General features: G+C 36.3%; 1 protein-coding gene across 13 annotated transcripts in view; it reads right to left on the bottom strand.

Moving 5' to 3' along the window:
• LOC145681091 (ankyrin repeat domain-containing protein 10-like) overlaps positions 1–17,720 on the bottom strand; it is a 180,072-nt gene that overhangs the window by 58,196 nt on the left and 104,156 nt on the right. For 5 of the 13 annotated variants that reach the window (XR_014130725.1, XR_014130726.1, XR_014130724.1 and 2 more), the window contains exon 6: positions 4,621–4,794. The exons of 4 other annotated variants lie outside the window; for them this stretch is intronic. Coding sequence is in view for 5 of the 9 variants with exons in the window: in XM_081752468.1 (XP_081608594.1) it covers positions 4,637–4,794 (158 nt within the window). In the remaining 4 variants the exon portion in view is untranslated. Of the gene's footprint in view, positions 1–4,620; positions 4,795–12,053; positions 12,203–17,720 lie in introns of all 13 variants that reach the window. 4 more of the 13 variants (XM_081752470.1, XM_081752472.1, XM_081752471.1 and 1 more) reach the window with 2 other exon arrangements.

Below are 17,720 nucleotides of genomic sequence, written 5' to 3'. Positions count from 1 at the left end.
ATGGAGCCTTATAGGTTGATGCGTTGTTCTGGTGAAGAATCTATCCATTTTCCACAGTTGAAGCCTCTGTTTCCTTTTCTTCGCTTAGTTTGAGGGAATCGGGGAACTTCTACAGCATGGACTGCCGTTTAGTCTTCACGTCGCAAGTAAAAATATACATGTTGGAATCTGCGAATCAACTTCGACGAAACTAGTTTGGTTCATTTTCAATGTGCTGTAATATGTCTGCAAACAACTGACGGCACTTTGCTCCGACACGAGATTTTTCAGCACAATCTTGGTACAATTATTTTCTCAGATTAATTCGTCCGTGTTAATCCACCGAACTCATTTCTTATCCAAGTTCACTAGTGCCGCCATTGCACGCACACTTAGTCTTCAGTCACTTTTGGTTACTTTGCGTCCTCTCTTGAAGTTTGTGTCAGTAACTGCACATCGCGGCCTGCCTGAATGATCATTGTCTTCAATACTTTCCCTCCATTCCGATAAATATTTATGCTACTGAAGGACTTGTACCCTGGACACACAAGTATCATGTATGGCTTGGTTAGTATTCGATATTTCAGTTGGCGACTTTCACACACAATTTCATTTTAATCCTTGATTTTACTTTCAAACTAGTGAACATTTTTCGACAGTATAGTTGCACGTGTTTACAGAAGATGCCTCACTCGGAACTGCTGAAGTTGGACGTGTCCAAACTTCATACAGACAAAAGGGAGCGATGATCCAACACACACTAACTAGTTTACTGCAACTGTTTTCGTTTATGAAAGGTAAATTAAGTACGTTTGTGTGTATATTACACCTCAAATAATTAATCCGAATATCTTTAATACCTTCTGCCTCTCGTAACCTATCTGAAAAACAATGTCTGTAGTAACTGTCTTTCAGTCATATTTTCCATCAGAATAATATACTGACTGAAGACTGATCATGCGACAATGCATTTTTTTTCCTCCAACTTCCTTTCACTGGTGCCAAGGAACATGCAATCCCCTCATCCCTTAAAAAAAAAACTCAGTATCAGTAGTACGAGAAGCACAAAGTTTTCCAGAGAAAACTTACTTTGTCCTATGTTGAAGAGTGGATGCTGAATTACATGATGATTTAACGAAGACATTTACAGTTCTTACACAGTAAAAAAACCTTTTTGTTTGATGTTTTGATATCACTGAAGTTAGAATGCAGCAAGAGTTACACAACGCTTCCAGCTACTTGTCTCCTATGTATATCAGAGAATCTTTGGCTAAAAATCTAATGTAAATATCTGCTAGTTGAAATTGTCTTTTCGTCACAAGATTCAGTAATTAACTTTGTTTTACAATTTGAATAGATCTGAAACCATTACACTTGATGTTTAAATTGCTTGCGGAATAGCTACCGCTTTGTAGGAAGCTAATGTAAACTTCAAATAAAAGAATCCTTTTTCAGTGTCTATAGGTTTTGTCCTTGAAAGCTTTGCCTGTTACGGAAATTTATTCTGTTTCTCTGTCTTTAACTTTTAACTACTTCTCTCATATCATAACTCTTTCCCTTCATTGTCAAGTTTCGTAGGAACCCTGTTTTACAACTGATGTTCTCAACTAATATGAACTCTTGCAAATAATAGTAATAATAAATTCGAAATACGGATAAGGTAAATAATTTAGGGAATTAAGTACGTAGATCTTCGATCCTAAGGGATAGTTCGATAATTGGCGTTAATCGAAATCTGGCGTATTGTGTATTTTTCCCTTATCACCAGTGAACTTAGAATCGTTCGCTACTTTATTTGTAACCAATTCTAAAACATTTGTTAATGATAATATGGTTGTTAAGGCAACATCCTATATATCCCGGTTATTTATGCAGAAACCAACGATATTGATTTTGTAGTTTTTCCCCTACTTTATTACAATTTCATAAGACAATGTTACGGGAGGAAAACAGAAAAACTAAAGCATCTTCTATTAAATATTGATGACTACTGGCAGTAATATCTATATATGTCTGTTAGACGCAGTCGCAAGTAAAAAATTGAAGAACTGACAATTAGTGGGCTGTACATTATACAGCAGAGTTACACCATTTCTCGCCTTTCTATTATCATCACATGAAGCGTTACCAGAAAAAAATGTGAGGTTTTTATTATTGATTTTTTAGTTATTGGAACAGTTCAGGTAACATTTATTTCATCTTCTACTAGTAGCTTTTCTTTATTCAAAAATATCTATTGGTATCTTCCATTAGAAAAATTTATTCCATGAGTAATTTTATTTTTTAAGAAAGAAAAATGTGATGTTCCATTTCAAATAAACATCGATGCTGAAATTAAATGATTAGCCATCAAAACACATTCCATTTTCAAAAATCTACAGTACCACCAACCAGGTAACATAGGCAAGTGTCCACCAGCAATTCAACTAAGCGAAATGAAATTAGTACTTCAGTTGTTTCGAAAAAAATGCATGCTGTGACTAGCTATATTTCCTATATACCACGTACAGTATTTTAACGGCCAATGATGACTGATAGAAATAACGAATCGTACTAACACAAGGAAAACCCAAGTTAAATCAAGACGCACGGTGCCTCCGCAGTAAACCGCTCATCTCTGGTGCGAAGTCCTTGGTTTGATTCCCGTCCAAGTGAGTTTGTGGTGCACAACATCGTGTGCGTGAGTTTTCTCGGGGTTCTGTTTCCAACCACATTGTCATTTCACCAATTATTCCATAATATTTCACTTTCATTGATCATTTGTCTCTTTTAGTCTAAAAACCACAATGATGTAACGTAAAACTAGAAATTTCATTTCATCTTTCGTTTATACTACGAAAACAATTGTTTGAACTGTGTCTGGCTATTTTTTCTTAGTCTTAAGTATTGGGTTATGTACTATGAAATGTTTTTAGGGATAAGAAATAAAACAGCAAGAAGTTTGTTTCTAAAGCATGTATTTAATCAAAATAATCGCCTATGCTACCAATATACTTCTTCCAGCGAATGATGAATTTTTCTATGGCGTCTACATTGTCAAAACATTTTCCACGGAGATGTGCCTGCAGAATCCGAAACTGAGATATGCCTCCGGACTGAGATCAGAGCTATATTGTAGATAGGAGAGGATTTCGCATCCCAACTTACGGAGGCATGCGACAATTGTTCTTGCCACATGTAAGCAAGCATAGTTATGTAGGATGAGTGGTCCTTTTCTGCTTACTAATGAGCGCCGCTGCTGGCATAACTACTGGTGCATACGAGTGCATTTTGAACTGTATGACTTACTGTGACTGTTTGATCAGGTTCCAGAATGTTTAATGCACTATACCAACAGCAATCCAGCGAACAATGACCATAATCTTCTCTGGAACCATAAGTAGTTTATAGTTTACTTGCGAGTGGCTTCCCTACATCCAATCATTCCCCCTGATCTCCTGGGGCTGTCATACAGAATCTACTTCTCATCGCAAATCACGATACGAAGCATTAGTGTACCCATTTTGATTCCCTAACAAACTTGTAGTTGCTGTTACTTGTGCTGTTCGAAGTTGACCTTGCAGTGTTCGAAGTGGCGCCTACTGCCTCATCTTTTTTTCCCTTATCCTATTATCTTTAGATGGTTCGAAATGACGTTTGGAGATGTTCATCTTTCCAAGAAGCCGTATCGTTTAATATGGATCCCTTGCCTCTTCAGTCCTCGAAGTGTCATTTTTCACACATATCGGCATCCGTCTCCGATCATCATCTTCAAGACTGATATTGCCACTACGGAACTTTTGAAACAATGCTAACTGTCCACATATTGATTGTTCAAGATCCAAATGTTTGTTATGTTTGTCTCCATTACACTGGTTTCGAGTTTCAATTTCCACTCAGAGGAACAAAGTTTACACATAACGATTCAACATGGTGTTCGATTTCACATGACAACCATTATATGCACAGAAAGGAATTTCATTGCCTTTAGCTCTTTGTCTCTAGTTTGCTCAGTTCAATTAGACACATGTGTATTCGCCCAGCGGTGATTAACCTTCGGGATTCCACCAACACAATTCATAGTACGAAACCCAATACTGTATCATCACCCTGCTGCTGTCAAGAACTGAAGAAAACTGCTCTTGACCAATTCGAGGTATTACATCTTAGTGGTTTAAGATAATATAGCATAATGATTTTTTTTTTTTTTTTTTGTAAGTTTAAATTTTACGTCCAACGATTCTACTATTTAGACTAAAGACATCGATGAAACATGAAATGGGAAAGAACAATACACAACTCAAGTCACCTTGAGCGGGACTCAAAGCTACCACAAACAGGTCTTACGATGGCCAGCATGTCTCAGACTAATCGACCGTTATCCTGCTGAACCAGAATAATGATCGCAAACAAATCTGAGAGTTCGAGAATATTAGACATACACATTAAACTTTCTGCAAGTTCTGCAAGTTAACTTCCTTACTTCTAATGATGGAAACTCAGATTTTCCTATTTTAAATTTAACTATTCGGAAACACTTTAAAAAAAATCTCCATATTACCTGGTTGGAATACTTAAATTTCGAAATGCAAGTTTGTATAGTAAATAGTGGACCAAATTCAGCAAACAGGAATCAAGAATTCTTGAAAAGAAAGCCCTTACCTTCCAGACGTGAAATCTAGACATAATGACCCATAAGACATCTCGGATAGTGAAAATCTGTATTACTAGTATTATTATTATTATATATTCCAAACGATTGTCGATACGATGAAACAAGATTTAAGTCCCCTGTTGAAAGTGAACACTGAGTCATGGAAACAGTACTCGATGATTCTGAAAAGTAACATTTTGTATGGCACGGAAGGAAAGAATGACAACCAAAATAATGCAATGTATTTGGAAACAAGAATCAATTACTTCAAAATACCAGGAACTAATTTTAAATAATAAGTAACTCATTGTGTGCTTTTCAAGGCAATTTCAACTGAAAAATGTAACTTTAAACACACACTGGCTTTTTCTTTTTGACTGCTATGTTTTAAATTTGAACATGTTTAATAAAAGCCAATATACAATAAGCAATATTAAGAAAACGTAACGCTATCCTCTATATCAGGGACAGGACAAAATTGGAATCTTATTTAGGGACCATTTTCCTTGTTCCCCTGAGATAACAGTACACTGAATGTGCGTAAGTAGTGCTTTCTGGTTTGAATTATTCTACTCTGCGTTCCCTGCACCGTATTTCATGTAGCTAGGCCAATCAGAGCCTAGGTCTGAGGTATGAACATTCGAAAGTAGCTATGAAATCTGCAATTTTCTAACTACACAAACTCTCATATAGTCTTAAAAATCTTCATTTGATTTTTATTTTACGTATACCGTAAGAACAAACCTATATAGCAGGCCAAGATTAACACTATGCAACGTTTGATTCAAATTAGATGAGTGGATTAACCTATACAATATACAGTGTCACCGTCATTGTTTTTTTCAGGAAAAATCAAGTGAAAAACTAAAATCGGTTCGGTACCAACGACTTTACGTTGCAATGTGTGTTAGTGTGTCAAAGTTTAGAGACAATGGTTTTAAAGTCAAATCTAGGTTGAAGTATGATGGCCAACTACTATTCTTGAAACGCACTAACTTACGAACAGGAACAAATTATATATCTTTACAACTTTATTCGCAAGCTGGATGAAATATACTTGCAGGCCGGACCAAGCTCCTGGGCCACAATCTGGCCATCATCGCTTTATATATCCACGATGTCAAAAACCTACACATTTTCTACTGTAAGGAAATTATTGTAAGATTCCAACGTGCTAACAATCAATCATATACGAAAAATACAGGTGACAAACTAGATGCAAGTAAGCGGTATTATAGTTTTACATTTAAAGGTAAAATTACGAAAGCAAACCACGAATTAACCATTTTAATTCTCACAAAGTGGGTAAGAATCGCACAGAAATGCTTACTACTGACAATGATCTATCATGTTAAACCCAAAACCACGAAGATTATTAAAATAATAGAAATACCTGCAAAGGGAAACTTGATCAAATTAATATGCCATTCGGCCACACGCCCTCAAAACAGTTCTGATGCGACGTGAAATGAAGTCGGAGGTCGTGAAAAGTAGTAAGTAAAATATTACATCATTCTGCGTGAAATGTATCACCCAGTTCTGTGAAACGATGGAGGTCGAAATTGCGACGGACTCGCTTCTCAAAACGGATCACAGATGTTCAGTTATGTTTAAGTTTGGGTATTGGGCGGCTCAGAATTGATGTTTTACTTTATCCCCATGTTGTTCTAACTACGCCGCAACACTGGCTGTGTGAATGGGTGCATTATCTACCTGGAATATGGTAGATAACATCTGGTCCATAGAATGCACACGGGCCCCTAAAATGGCTACAATCACGGGCTGTGACGCGACCGGTAAGCGTCACCAAGATGATATACTATAAATAAGGATATGGCGGCCTCAGAATTAAACTGCTGCCGCCATGCTTCACGATTGGGCGGACACACTACGAATCATATGCTTCTTTGGTCCTCTGCCCCACACATATACATGAACTGTGGTTTGAAATACGAAGAACGATAACTCACTCAATTATATCTTACATTTCCAGTCATCAGCGATCAATTTTTCATGCTCACGGCATCAGTGGCGCCGTGCGAAAGCGTTATGGTCCTTTATAAGCGATTTCGTCCGTGCGATCCGACCTCGTATGTCTATGTCATGTAACCCGAGGCGGAACGTGGTTGTTGACGATGGTTGAGGGAGGTGCTGGTTTGAGTCCCTCCGTCACTTGCACCGCAATCACATGATAGTTCTGAGTGATAATCTGTTTCAATGCTCGGAAGGGCCGGTCAATGGTTTCCTCCCAGCCCATGTTCCTCTTCCTTTATCTGGTTTTGCTCCGAGTTTTTAAAGCCATCATCACCTCGCGATAAACCCAACATACGAGCCACTTTTGTCACGTTCGCACCATATAACCAAACGCCAATTTTCCCTCTTTGGAAATCCATTATCTACTATTACCGTCTACTCAGCTCACTGCACACTCGCGGTCTACTGCTCCTTACGTAGTATAGAGTTTGTCCTAACACGTCACAACCAACCTGGCGCTAAAGTTACCGCCTGACCGTTGGAAAATAAGACATCTGACGTGTTTACAGCTCCAAGGGTTTCTATTATTTTGATAACCATCTGTACTGATCAAGCTAACTGGTCCACTTTATGTAACAATACAGGGATTTAGAAATAGAAAACTAAATGACACGTTCTCACAGAACTGACAAATGAAAGAAATAATAGTGAACATTTTATACTTCGTTCGCAATATTAAATTTTAGTTTGATGGACGACGTAATGCATCAGAGAACAATTTCAATTTGCTTATTTAAGAACGCTCTTACATGTTTACGAAAAACACACAAGTCATTCAATATGAACGAAAACATGCATAACTTCGACCAATACACTGAACTCTAAAGAATGGAAAATTTCAATAATTTATACCAAAAGTTGATATTACCAATGCAGCTGCTTTCTGAAGAAAGATTAAGAAAATAATTTGATTTCTTTTTCATATGGGGTATTAATAAAATTTGAACTCGGCCAAAAGGAAATTTTAGATTTCGAAGTAGAGCATGGCTAAACTAAGAACATATACCAGTTAAATACCTTCACATCATAATGATGCTTTCATTTGGTGTAATTCTTAAATATTTGTATTTTGGTATCTACAATGTATGTCGTCGTAAGTAAATGAACATCTACTTTATTGTGAACGAACATTTCAACGAATAACTACTGAAAGCCGGACGAAATACAAACATATGCAGAAAAACTCAAGATACCGTATTATGCTGTCCAGACTTCATATAATTATTCAAAAGACCAACGCTAGAGTCAATGGCTTGTGACGTGTACGAGTAGTCTTTTTGATTGTCCAACATTAAATAAATAAATAAATAATTAAATAATTAAATGCGTATTTGAAAATAACCCATTACAGACCTATTAATGACAGAAAATCTTCTAATTGCGCAGTGTATATATATGTGTGTAGAGGAATTTCGTTTTAACACTTACCTTAGACACTACACTTGTTCGAAACCTCTAGCAACTGTACAAATATTTTTTGAATCGAATAACCGAAACACATTGTCGACAATAAAATAATAATCTGAAAATTAAATGTGTGTGTTTTAACAAACAAATTATTGACAATCAAAATAAGTAAGTTTACTGAATGAATCGAATAATCACGGAATAAAATTAATCATGATAAGGAACATCTGCCAAACATTATCGCGTTTTGAATCGAGATATCTAAGATATCGAAGTTCTATCAAACATATGGTAGTTTTCTTAAGTGTCTTTTGGCATAATGCCTTCAAAATGGTTAACCAACTTAATATCACTACTAGCCCGATTAGCTAGGCTTGTCATACATGTCACATGCATTTTAATGAATGAGTAGAAATTTAGACATACTACTTGATCTTATGCCTACATACATTATACAAATTAATATTCAGAATGTCTAAATTTTTTATGAACTAAGTATATCTGGTTATGCAATTGTTTAACTCTTTGAAGCACGGTGGTACTAATATTATACCACATTTTATATACCACCGTGCTTCAAAGAGTTAAACACGGATGAGCTCGATTGAGAAATCAGTCGCTGCTGCCCCAAAAGAATATTTAAAGCAATAAACTGAGTAACTTCTTCTAGACGGTCCCACAATCGATAACCATAGCTTGCTGTCAAACGTATCATTCATGGGTATCACCCAGAGAATTTGTCACCGACAGACAAGAGGGTGATGGGCTTAAAATTGACGTTATCTCCTAATGTCTGATTGTATGTTACTGGTTCAGCCCAGGATATTCAGAATTACACCACTTATCTCGTCCTTTAAGTCATCTAGCTTACCTGGTTTCTCTTCAAACACCTTAGTCCTTAATCACAGCTAGTAATCAGAAGGTTACAAACCTAATACATGTGCAGGCCAAGGTGTGGGTCCTCTTTGATCAATCCCTCTTCCGATATTGTTCATTAAGAAACTGAAAAGCCTCAAGCGCAAAACGGAGCGGTGCCAAATCTTGCATGTGAACATCACTGATTATGCCTCATCTCTCAAGTACGAGGACTGTTTGTAGTATATTCAGAGAGCTGTCATAATTTACCGCGTCAATCTCGAAGAAGAGCGGACCAACGATGTGGTTCACTGAAACAGCGCATCATACATTGATTTTGGGAATATCCTGCATATGCACCTCAAACTCATATGGATTTTTAACTCTCCAAATTCAGCAGTTGTACCTGTTTACTTTTCCCGAAATATGAACCATGATCTCATCTGAGAATAGAATTCAAGAGAGGTCACGATCACTTTGTAAACGAGTAAGCACTGCCTCATAAAATTCAATTCTCATATCGCAGTCTTTATCACATCGTCTAATAATATTATATATATATATATATATATATATATATATATATATATATATATATATATATATATATATATATAGGTAGATAGATAATACGGCCGGTGTTGCCACGTTTTGGGGTACAATCTTGTGCTTTACATTTTTGGTACGATTCTGTGCTTCAGCTCTTTCGGGTACAATCTTGTGCTTCATCTCTTTCGGGTACAATCTTGTGTTTCATCTCTTTTGGGTACAATCTTGTGTTTCATCTCTTTTGGGTACAATCTTGTGTTTCATCTCTTTTGGGTACAATCTTGTGTTTCACCTTCTTAAATTTGATCTTGTGCAACATTGACATCATCATTGCCAGTTCCACACTCTCCTGCATTTTCTGAATCACACTGTCATTACTCCTGGCATTCAACAACTGCAACGCAAATCTAATAACTTCCCGTAGCATTTGACTTTATCTTTTGATACTTGTATCTGCTGGGGGTGGTTTCCCATGCGTTGTTTAGAACTTTCTCCGGTCTGAAACCCAAAATTTTTAACTCCGCAAATCACAGTACACACTGTGTTTCTTCCTGTATGGGTGCTATATTGGGTCAAGTGATCAGTACAAACGTCACTCCTCACGCAATAAATCTGTGTTCATAAACGTAACAGCTACAATATCTACCGTGTTTAGAATTCCATTACAAGAGGTAAAGGAAAGAGATGGGAATGTAATTACTGTCTGTGTATTCTGAAGCTCGCACAAAAAGACACTATATTTGATTATTGCACCTCGAAGTTTACAGAAGAAGTGTTGTAATTTTCTAAGTTACTTTCGAATCATTGGTAAAAGCAGTACGTAATTTGTTTTTTGCTTCAGGGAACGCAAATTTGGAATTCACTTCTAGAAATGGACATGAAGGGAGGCATTTGGTAGTAGTTTATATAGCAAGACTAGTAAATATAACTTTTTTAATTTTTACTTAATCCTCTGATTACACTTCATGTATCTAAAATAAAGTTTAGTACGCACTGTTTAGTGATATCCAATTAATGAAAGAAAACAGAAGTACAAGGTAAGTCGCGTTTGTTGTGAATATGTACTTTATAGCTTCAATAAGTAAATACTTTAAATGAATATAATTATCACGATCACCTTAGCAAGCTTTCACCGATATACGAACATATACCATTCTTAGTGCATTTAAGTCTGATCAGAAACATCAGCGAATGCTTGTGACACGAAATAACCAACTTTTGTTAATTCAATAATTAATGCTAAATTTTTATTTTAAGATAAGAATATTCATAATGATGCATTCAATTCCATACATGGATAGTTTTGTTTTAGATATATAAAGTAGTGCAATAGATAAGATCAATTATCTTTAGATTGACTTAACATAGTTTGGTTTAGTTAAGTGTGTCTTTCAGCACACTATATCCGACGTGGACCTACACCTTAACACGGAATCCGAACCACATGAGCTTCAGCTGGGGATCAAACCTGAATTTAACACGCCAAAGGCGCGTACACTAACCACTTAATCGCGAGGGCGCTTTGACTTAACAACGTGTCATATTTTGTATATGCTTACATACATTCAGTAACTACCATATGTTTGATCCTTATCATTGTTATCAATAATTCTCACGGGAAAAAATTTAACTATCTACAAAACCATATTTAACCTAACAAATAAATTGCATGAATGTATCTAAACTATAAAGAAGGCCAAAAGTATAACCTATGAAAACGGTAACAAAGGCCAATATAAAAAACCTATGAGAACGATAACAAAAGCCAATATAAAACAAACCTATGAATACGATAACAAAAGCCAATACAAAACAAATCTATGAATACGATAACAAAGGCCAATATGAAATAAACCTATGAATAAGATACAGATTAAAATAAAAGGAAACTTGTATTAACAGTTATTCAAATTAATATTGGATATGCTCGTTTCAAAAAGAAGCAAAGCAAGACTTAACTATACAACAACGGACACAAATTCAGAATGTACTGGACGATCAATCCATAGATACAAGCAATTATGTAGATTGGGAGCATTATGTGTAAAAGACCCGAAGAGACCTTAAAGCCTTCTTTTTTCTTCACTAGAGAAAATAATATTCAAATAACCTGCCAGGATCCTCATACCTCGCAAAAAAATACAAAAATGCATTGTATTAAACTTTTCCAGTTTGAAAATTCCATACACTCGATTGAATAATATAAAACAAGCATTTTCGAATATCTCTGTTTTACATAAAGGGTAATTAAATAATCCTACCAACGGTGGCAAAAATGGCGGAGATATCTCTTCAGGAATATGAAATTTGCTGCTGTAAATAACATTTATTGCAACATGCTGTATATTAAATCTTTTAACAGCAAATGATAATACGGTACTTATATTTCCAACATCTTAAAATATTTCTCTTCATAACTGCATGTGTTCTACTTACCTTCTACTGCTTGGAATCCATCCGTGAAGAATTTCGTGCCATTTCCAAAGTTACTTAAGTGCTTATACCTTTTACTGCCTAAGCAATAGAAAACCAACATCTGATTTATTTACTACTATAAAATCAAAGCATAACTTCAGGTACGTTAATGGCACCCTACCTATCGTACAGTGAAGTACATACACAAGGCGATATCCTAGACAACAACCAACCAGTATCTTGGGTTCCGGAGTTTGCAAGGCTGAGAAGATGACGTCGACACAGGTAGTGATGCCTGAACAGAGTTTGTTTCAGGTAAATTTTGTTCTTCTGGTTAAAATAAAAGAAAACATTATCTAGCCTTACATTCCGCAAAAAATATTAAGTCCAATTCCACTCTTCATTACATACGGCTTGTACAATATAGTATATTAAGATAACATTTCTCTGAGAATTAATTACACGATTATTTACAGAACGTTATACACGTTTTAAAACCAGTAAGGTCTGGTTACCATTTGATACAAGTTTTAATTATTTTTAATATAATGATCTAATGTTTGAACCTAACGTTACATTCTTTAAACTGTTATGCCCTATCGTGCATTCATTTTAAGGAGTTACTAACTAAATATTTTGAAACATATTTAATTTGTTGTTACGAAATACAGTTTGCCAACACATTATAAGTATTTTTAAGATGCTAAGGAGAAAAATGTAATGAGTCAAATTTTAGAGTTTAACTCTTCCTGTTTAAACAAGACTGGATTGCACATCAGTTTTTATGAAATTAAGTTTTTAGTATAAAACATATTATAACGAGTCAAGATAAAATCACTGATGACAGTCTATTTATGTCAGGATTTTTTTTTTTTTTTTTTTTTTTTTTTTTTTTTTTTTTTTAATTCTGATCCTATGGAAAATGTTCCTTTAACTTTCCTTAAGAAATTTTATTTATTTAAAAGTATCTTCCTTATACATAACTGTAGGTCTTGTATCAAATGCTAACCAGTAAGTATATTTTCTGGAATACGTTGACTGTTGAATTTGTTACGAGGTTAACAAATCTCTCAAGCTCTCACAATATTTATTTATTTCAAGAGACTACACAGCAAACAGATGGTCTTTGGATCCGCTCGGAGCACGTAGGAGCGAATGTTAAACGTTTCCATATAAGCACGACTATTCAGACACAAGGTGGTTAAAATAAAAACTTCAAGAAGAACACTACATTTCAATATGAGCCATTTTAGTAAACCGTTCCCGAATTAGTTTTGTGCGTCAGAAGAGGAATATCTTTCACTGTTCTGATCAGAGATCAAATCTGTGGTCTAATTGCGAAAAATTTATTCGTAATCTGAATTCTTAATTTACTGGTTCGGAAACAATATAAATAGTATAACAACTTAATTAAAATGGAATAACCTTATACCAAACAAATTTCAAAAAGGCGCACAACACTTTCAACAAAGCAAGAGAAGGAACATCATACAACCAGATCAAATTAGAAATTTGTCATCCAGCTCATTCTGATTTAACTCCTACATACATTCTTTTTACTACTACAATGAGGAAGCAAGACTCGCTCTGCAAGCTGCTGGAATCCTTCTCCTTTGCTGCAACAATTCCAATCACTCGAATAGTTTGATTTGTCAGGTTTACTCATTATTATTGCTGTGAGGGAAACGGGGTAATTTTATTTCCCAGCCGACTTCTTACAGTGGTATTACTAAAGCACAAAATACATCGTATCCAGCGCATCCTCCATTGCTGGAACGTCTTTATTGGAATAGCCGGGAGGCCTCGTAGAGAATTTTGTTATCTCTTCTATGGATTGAAAACAGCGCCAATTTCAGGGTAGATTTCAACGTAGGAAATAGAAAGAAGTCTGCAAGTCCAAATCAGCTGAGTAAGGCGGTTAAGATTAATTGTTTATTATTTTTCGCCAAAAACTCTAATAAGTGTCGAAAATCTAGAACCATTGTCACGATGCAACCTCCATGTTTCATTTTTCCAAGCTTACGGTCTACATCGGACGTACTTATAACAGAGATTGCTATTTTGCAATCGGGACACACGCGGGGTCAGACTCAACGGGCATTATACAGAATCGATCTGACGCGCGATTAGTGCCATACAAAAGAGTTCGACTAACATATGTTTCCTGCAGTAGTCAGGCATTTAATATGACGCTAATCATACGTCAAAACGACTCTTTATAAGGCGGAATGGGTTTACGCTCACTAACTTCAATGAGGCTCACGCTTGTTCAGACTTGCACTCGTTCGTACTCGGGCTCTCTATCTTCATGAAGGTTGCGTTAGTTCAATCTTGCGCTTACTAAGGGACCGGCCTTGTGATAGTGCTCACTGGTCTTATTGGGACTTGCGCTCGTTCGAACCAGGTCTCTGGCTAACCATCTACTTCATAGGAACGGAGCTCATACGGGCCCGCTTTGAAGTATTGAGCTCGAGAGCGACTGAGTCCACGAGCCAGACTTGCAAGTTTGAACATTTTGATTCATAATGACCACCACCTCAAAACACAAATACAACAATAAGCATCATTAACGTTGGAGTGTCTTTCACATTTTTTTGTTCCGTCTCGGTGAAGATTTCTGCGTACCCATTGGGATGACCTCTGTTTCAACGTCATAGACATAGATCCTAGTATCGTAAGTATCGTCACCTGTTATAATGCTTTTCAGTTCTTCGTTTGCACAATTCAGATCTTCTCAGATTTCTACGTGTATATATTTGTTTATTGGCTAGCAATCCTGGAAAGAATTTTGCAGCAACAGGATGTATGTTCAATTTTTCAACTAAGATTACATGACAAGACGATTTACTTACTTCTACTTTGTCAACGGTCAAACGATGGTTTTTCCGTACAACATTAAGCACTTTCTGAACGTGAACGCCATCACATGATATGAATGGCATCTACGTTTCTCTCTTCGATGGATGTTCTTCCTGCATGAAACGCTAAAACCTCTCGTTAACACTGGGTTCGGATCATGCATTCTTCCCTTTACACTTCTTGCAACATTTTCAAAGTTTCTACAAATGTCTTGCAAAATCTAAAACAAATTTGATGCATATGCTAATCTTCCATAATCTTAATTTTCGTTAATATCCCGAAATCGCTGCAAGTACAAAAGGCAACATTCCAACACTCGCAGTCTCAATGGTACAAGGCAGGATGATGCAATTACTATTAACTGCTTGGGGAAGAATCTCACTACGCGGCACTGGCAAGCAGAAAAATCAAGGGTAGTTTCGTAGATTGTATTTTTAGAAAGTTCAGTTTCTTCTTCGACAAACATCAAAACATATTAACCTGCGTATATACTAGCCGGGCTAGTATTTATTTGACTATGGGAAGAACTAAAATCTCAAATAAAACCTATCGAAATCAACACTTTTCATCCTCATAATACCGTTGTATAGTGTTCACTAGCAGTGGAACTGACTATGAGGGTATAGAATCCCCCACCCCACCCACGAGAAAAGGAAACCTTCGAACACGAAATTGTGAAGAAAACCGTGTCTGTATATATTTTCTGGGGGTTCTCCTGCTGTTTTACCAATTCTTCCATCATTCGCTTGTATTTATTATTCGGTTTTTTTTTTTCCTACAGGGCATAACTAACAGTATTTCAGGCTTTAGTAAAGGCTTCCTAGTTGTTGTTCCCATTACTATTTAAGTTTAGAAAGGCGTGAAGAACTGAAATATCGCACATTTAAGAAATTTAATGGAAGACATTTTTCCATAAGAAAAGTGCAGGGTTCTCTGAAGTGAACTTAACATCAGTGCAAAACAGTGAATCTCAAGATGAAGTGCACCAACATGTTTGGAATTCTTAAGTAGAAAATAATATGCGTTTTACAACTAAATGCGACTAGTTTACTCAATTTCTAGCAAATATAGGACGAACGTCTTTACATACATGATGAAAGTGACTCCTGGAAATACTGGACGCAATGATGTAATACAAGGAATCACAAAATGGATTGCTCCGTAAAAATTCAAAGTTTTCGTATTAATAATTCGTTCTTTTAATCAAGACTGTTCCTAAAACTGATAAATAATCCATTACAGAGGAAGTAAATCCACCGAAATTTACTAGTCGTAGTGCGAGCTTACACTACAAGCCAATATAAAAATCTTTCAGAGCTTCGCATTTATGTACATTAGGATATATATATATATATAAGGATTCAATGCAATAAGCACATATTTCACTTCATGCCGTGAGAATCAACTAGATACATTATTCAGTAAATATTTAAACCTATGCCAATAGACTTTTCAACTACTCAATGTGCAATCTACAATACTGACAAATAATTCACGTGTAAATTCAAAAAAAACACAAACATACTTAAATCCACTACTACCCAAGATTAACTTCTACTTCCAACTTGCCACATAAAGCAACAGCAAACTCAAAATCAAACTTAAATGAAAGGAACGAAAACACACTTTGCAGAAAGAGGACAATGGACTTTATCCCAGTTTAATATAATCTATATCCCACATTTACAACATCAACGATAAAACTACACCTAACTGGTAAAGAATCAGTTGCAAATGATAAAAAGTAAAATATCACAGTTTCAGTATAATCCTCCTGGATTAAATTAGGTATCTACAAATACTTTATGTAGTAACTAGTATGTGTTCTTCATCAGAAGTATGTCTCCAAATTAGTATTGCAAGTGTGACGTTACCTTGAAAAATCTTTTGAAGAGTTATACTATTCTGGGTCTACAGAAGGTTGTTCGAATTATATCGGACCGATTTTGAAGAGTACCCACCTTACAAGAAATCTCGTTGCCACCATTAATAGCGTTCTATTGGACCCCCAGCACTGGACTATAGCCCAACATCGAAGTTTCCATTGGGCCAAACTTAGGCATAGCACGGGCAGTGAAATTTGTACCACTCCTCTTTGCAAGTTTTCCAGAGACAAACAGATGGTGACGGTGAAGCAGTCTTTTCAACAGGCCAAAGCCACAGAAAGCCACTAGACCGGCATCACAGGGAGGTTTTGAAACGGAATGATACGAATTCCTCATTCCTGATAAATACGTAGAGATGCAGTCTTGGCTACACGGATTTTCATCTGCTTGGCGTCCCCACCGGATATAGATTCGGAAGACAGACGTCACAGTGCTTTCCTGAAGTATTTTCCATTCACTTTCACATTTTTATAAGCTTGAGTATAAACTTCCTCGTATAACTGAATCCCATAACAACTAAAAGCCAACAGGGAAACTTTCCCAGTAGTGGCGAACAAAGTTGCAGTGGTCTTTGGTCGCTAAAACGGTATTTTCGTGGTTGAATGTAATTACAATCAGAGAGATGGATGCGTACCATCCACTGTGCCATTTGAATCTCACCAAGTGCTTTTCATATAATTTCCTGCAGTTTTTATTCTACAACGTGGTGCGAGAGCAGGAGGTATACGCGAACTTTACAGACGCACCTGTTGGAGCCACTTACGAAAGGCTTACTTAAGGCCATCTACAGCTTAATGTACGGTCCGAATCATATAACCGCTTGTCGGGAATCGAACCTGGGTCTCCCACGCCAAAAAGCGCTATGCTAACCGTTTAGCCACGAGGGAACTATTATTTTTCTTGTTGCTCTCTTCATATCGACTATTTCGCCAAGGGTTCCTGGTTTGTGTAACGGGCTAAAATAGCTTTCGCAGCAGTCATCCCAAGTGTGAACTCATTCCTTCGACACTGTTTCACTATGCGTTTCTGGTTAAACGAGCACGGAAAAAGTCACGAAATACTTGTTCCAGTAACGGTTTAATTTTCCGGTAACGGGTTGTCTA

Source organism: Thermobia domestica, chromosome 3, assembly GCF_964235325.1.
Source record: "Thermobia domestica chromosome 3, izTheDome1.hap1.1, whole genome shotgun sequence".
Taxonomy (NCBI): Eukaryota; Metazoa; Arthropoda; class Insecta; order Zygentoma; family Lepismatidae; genus Thermobia; species Thermobia domestica.
Note: the sequence above shows the minus strand (reverse complement) of the source record. Positions and strands in the feature narration are given on the sequence as shown.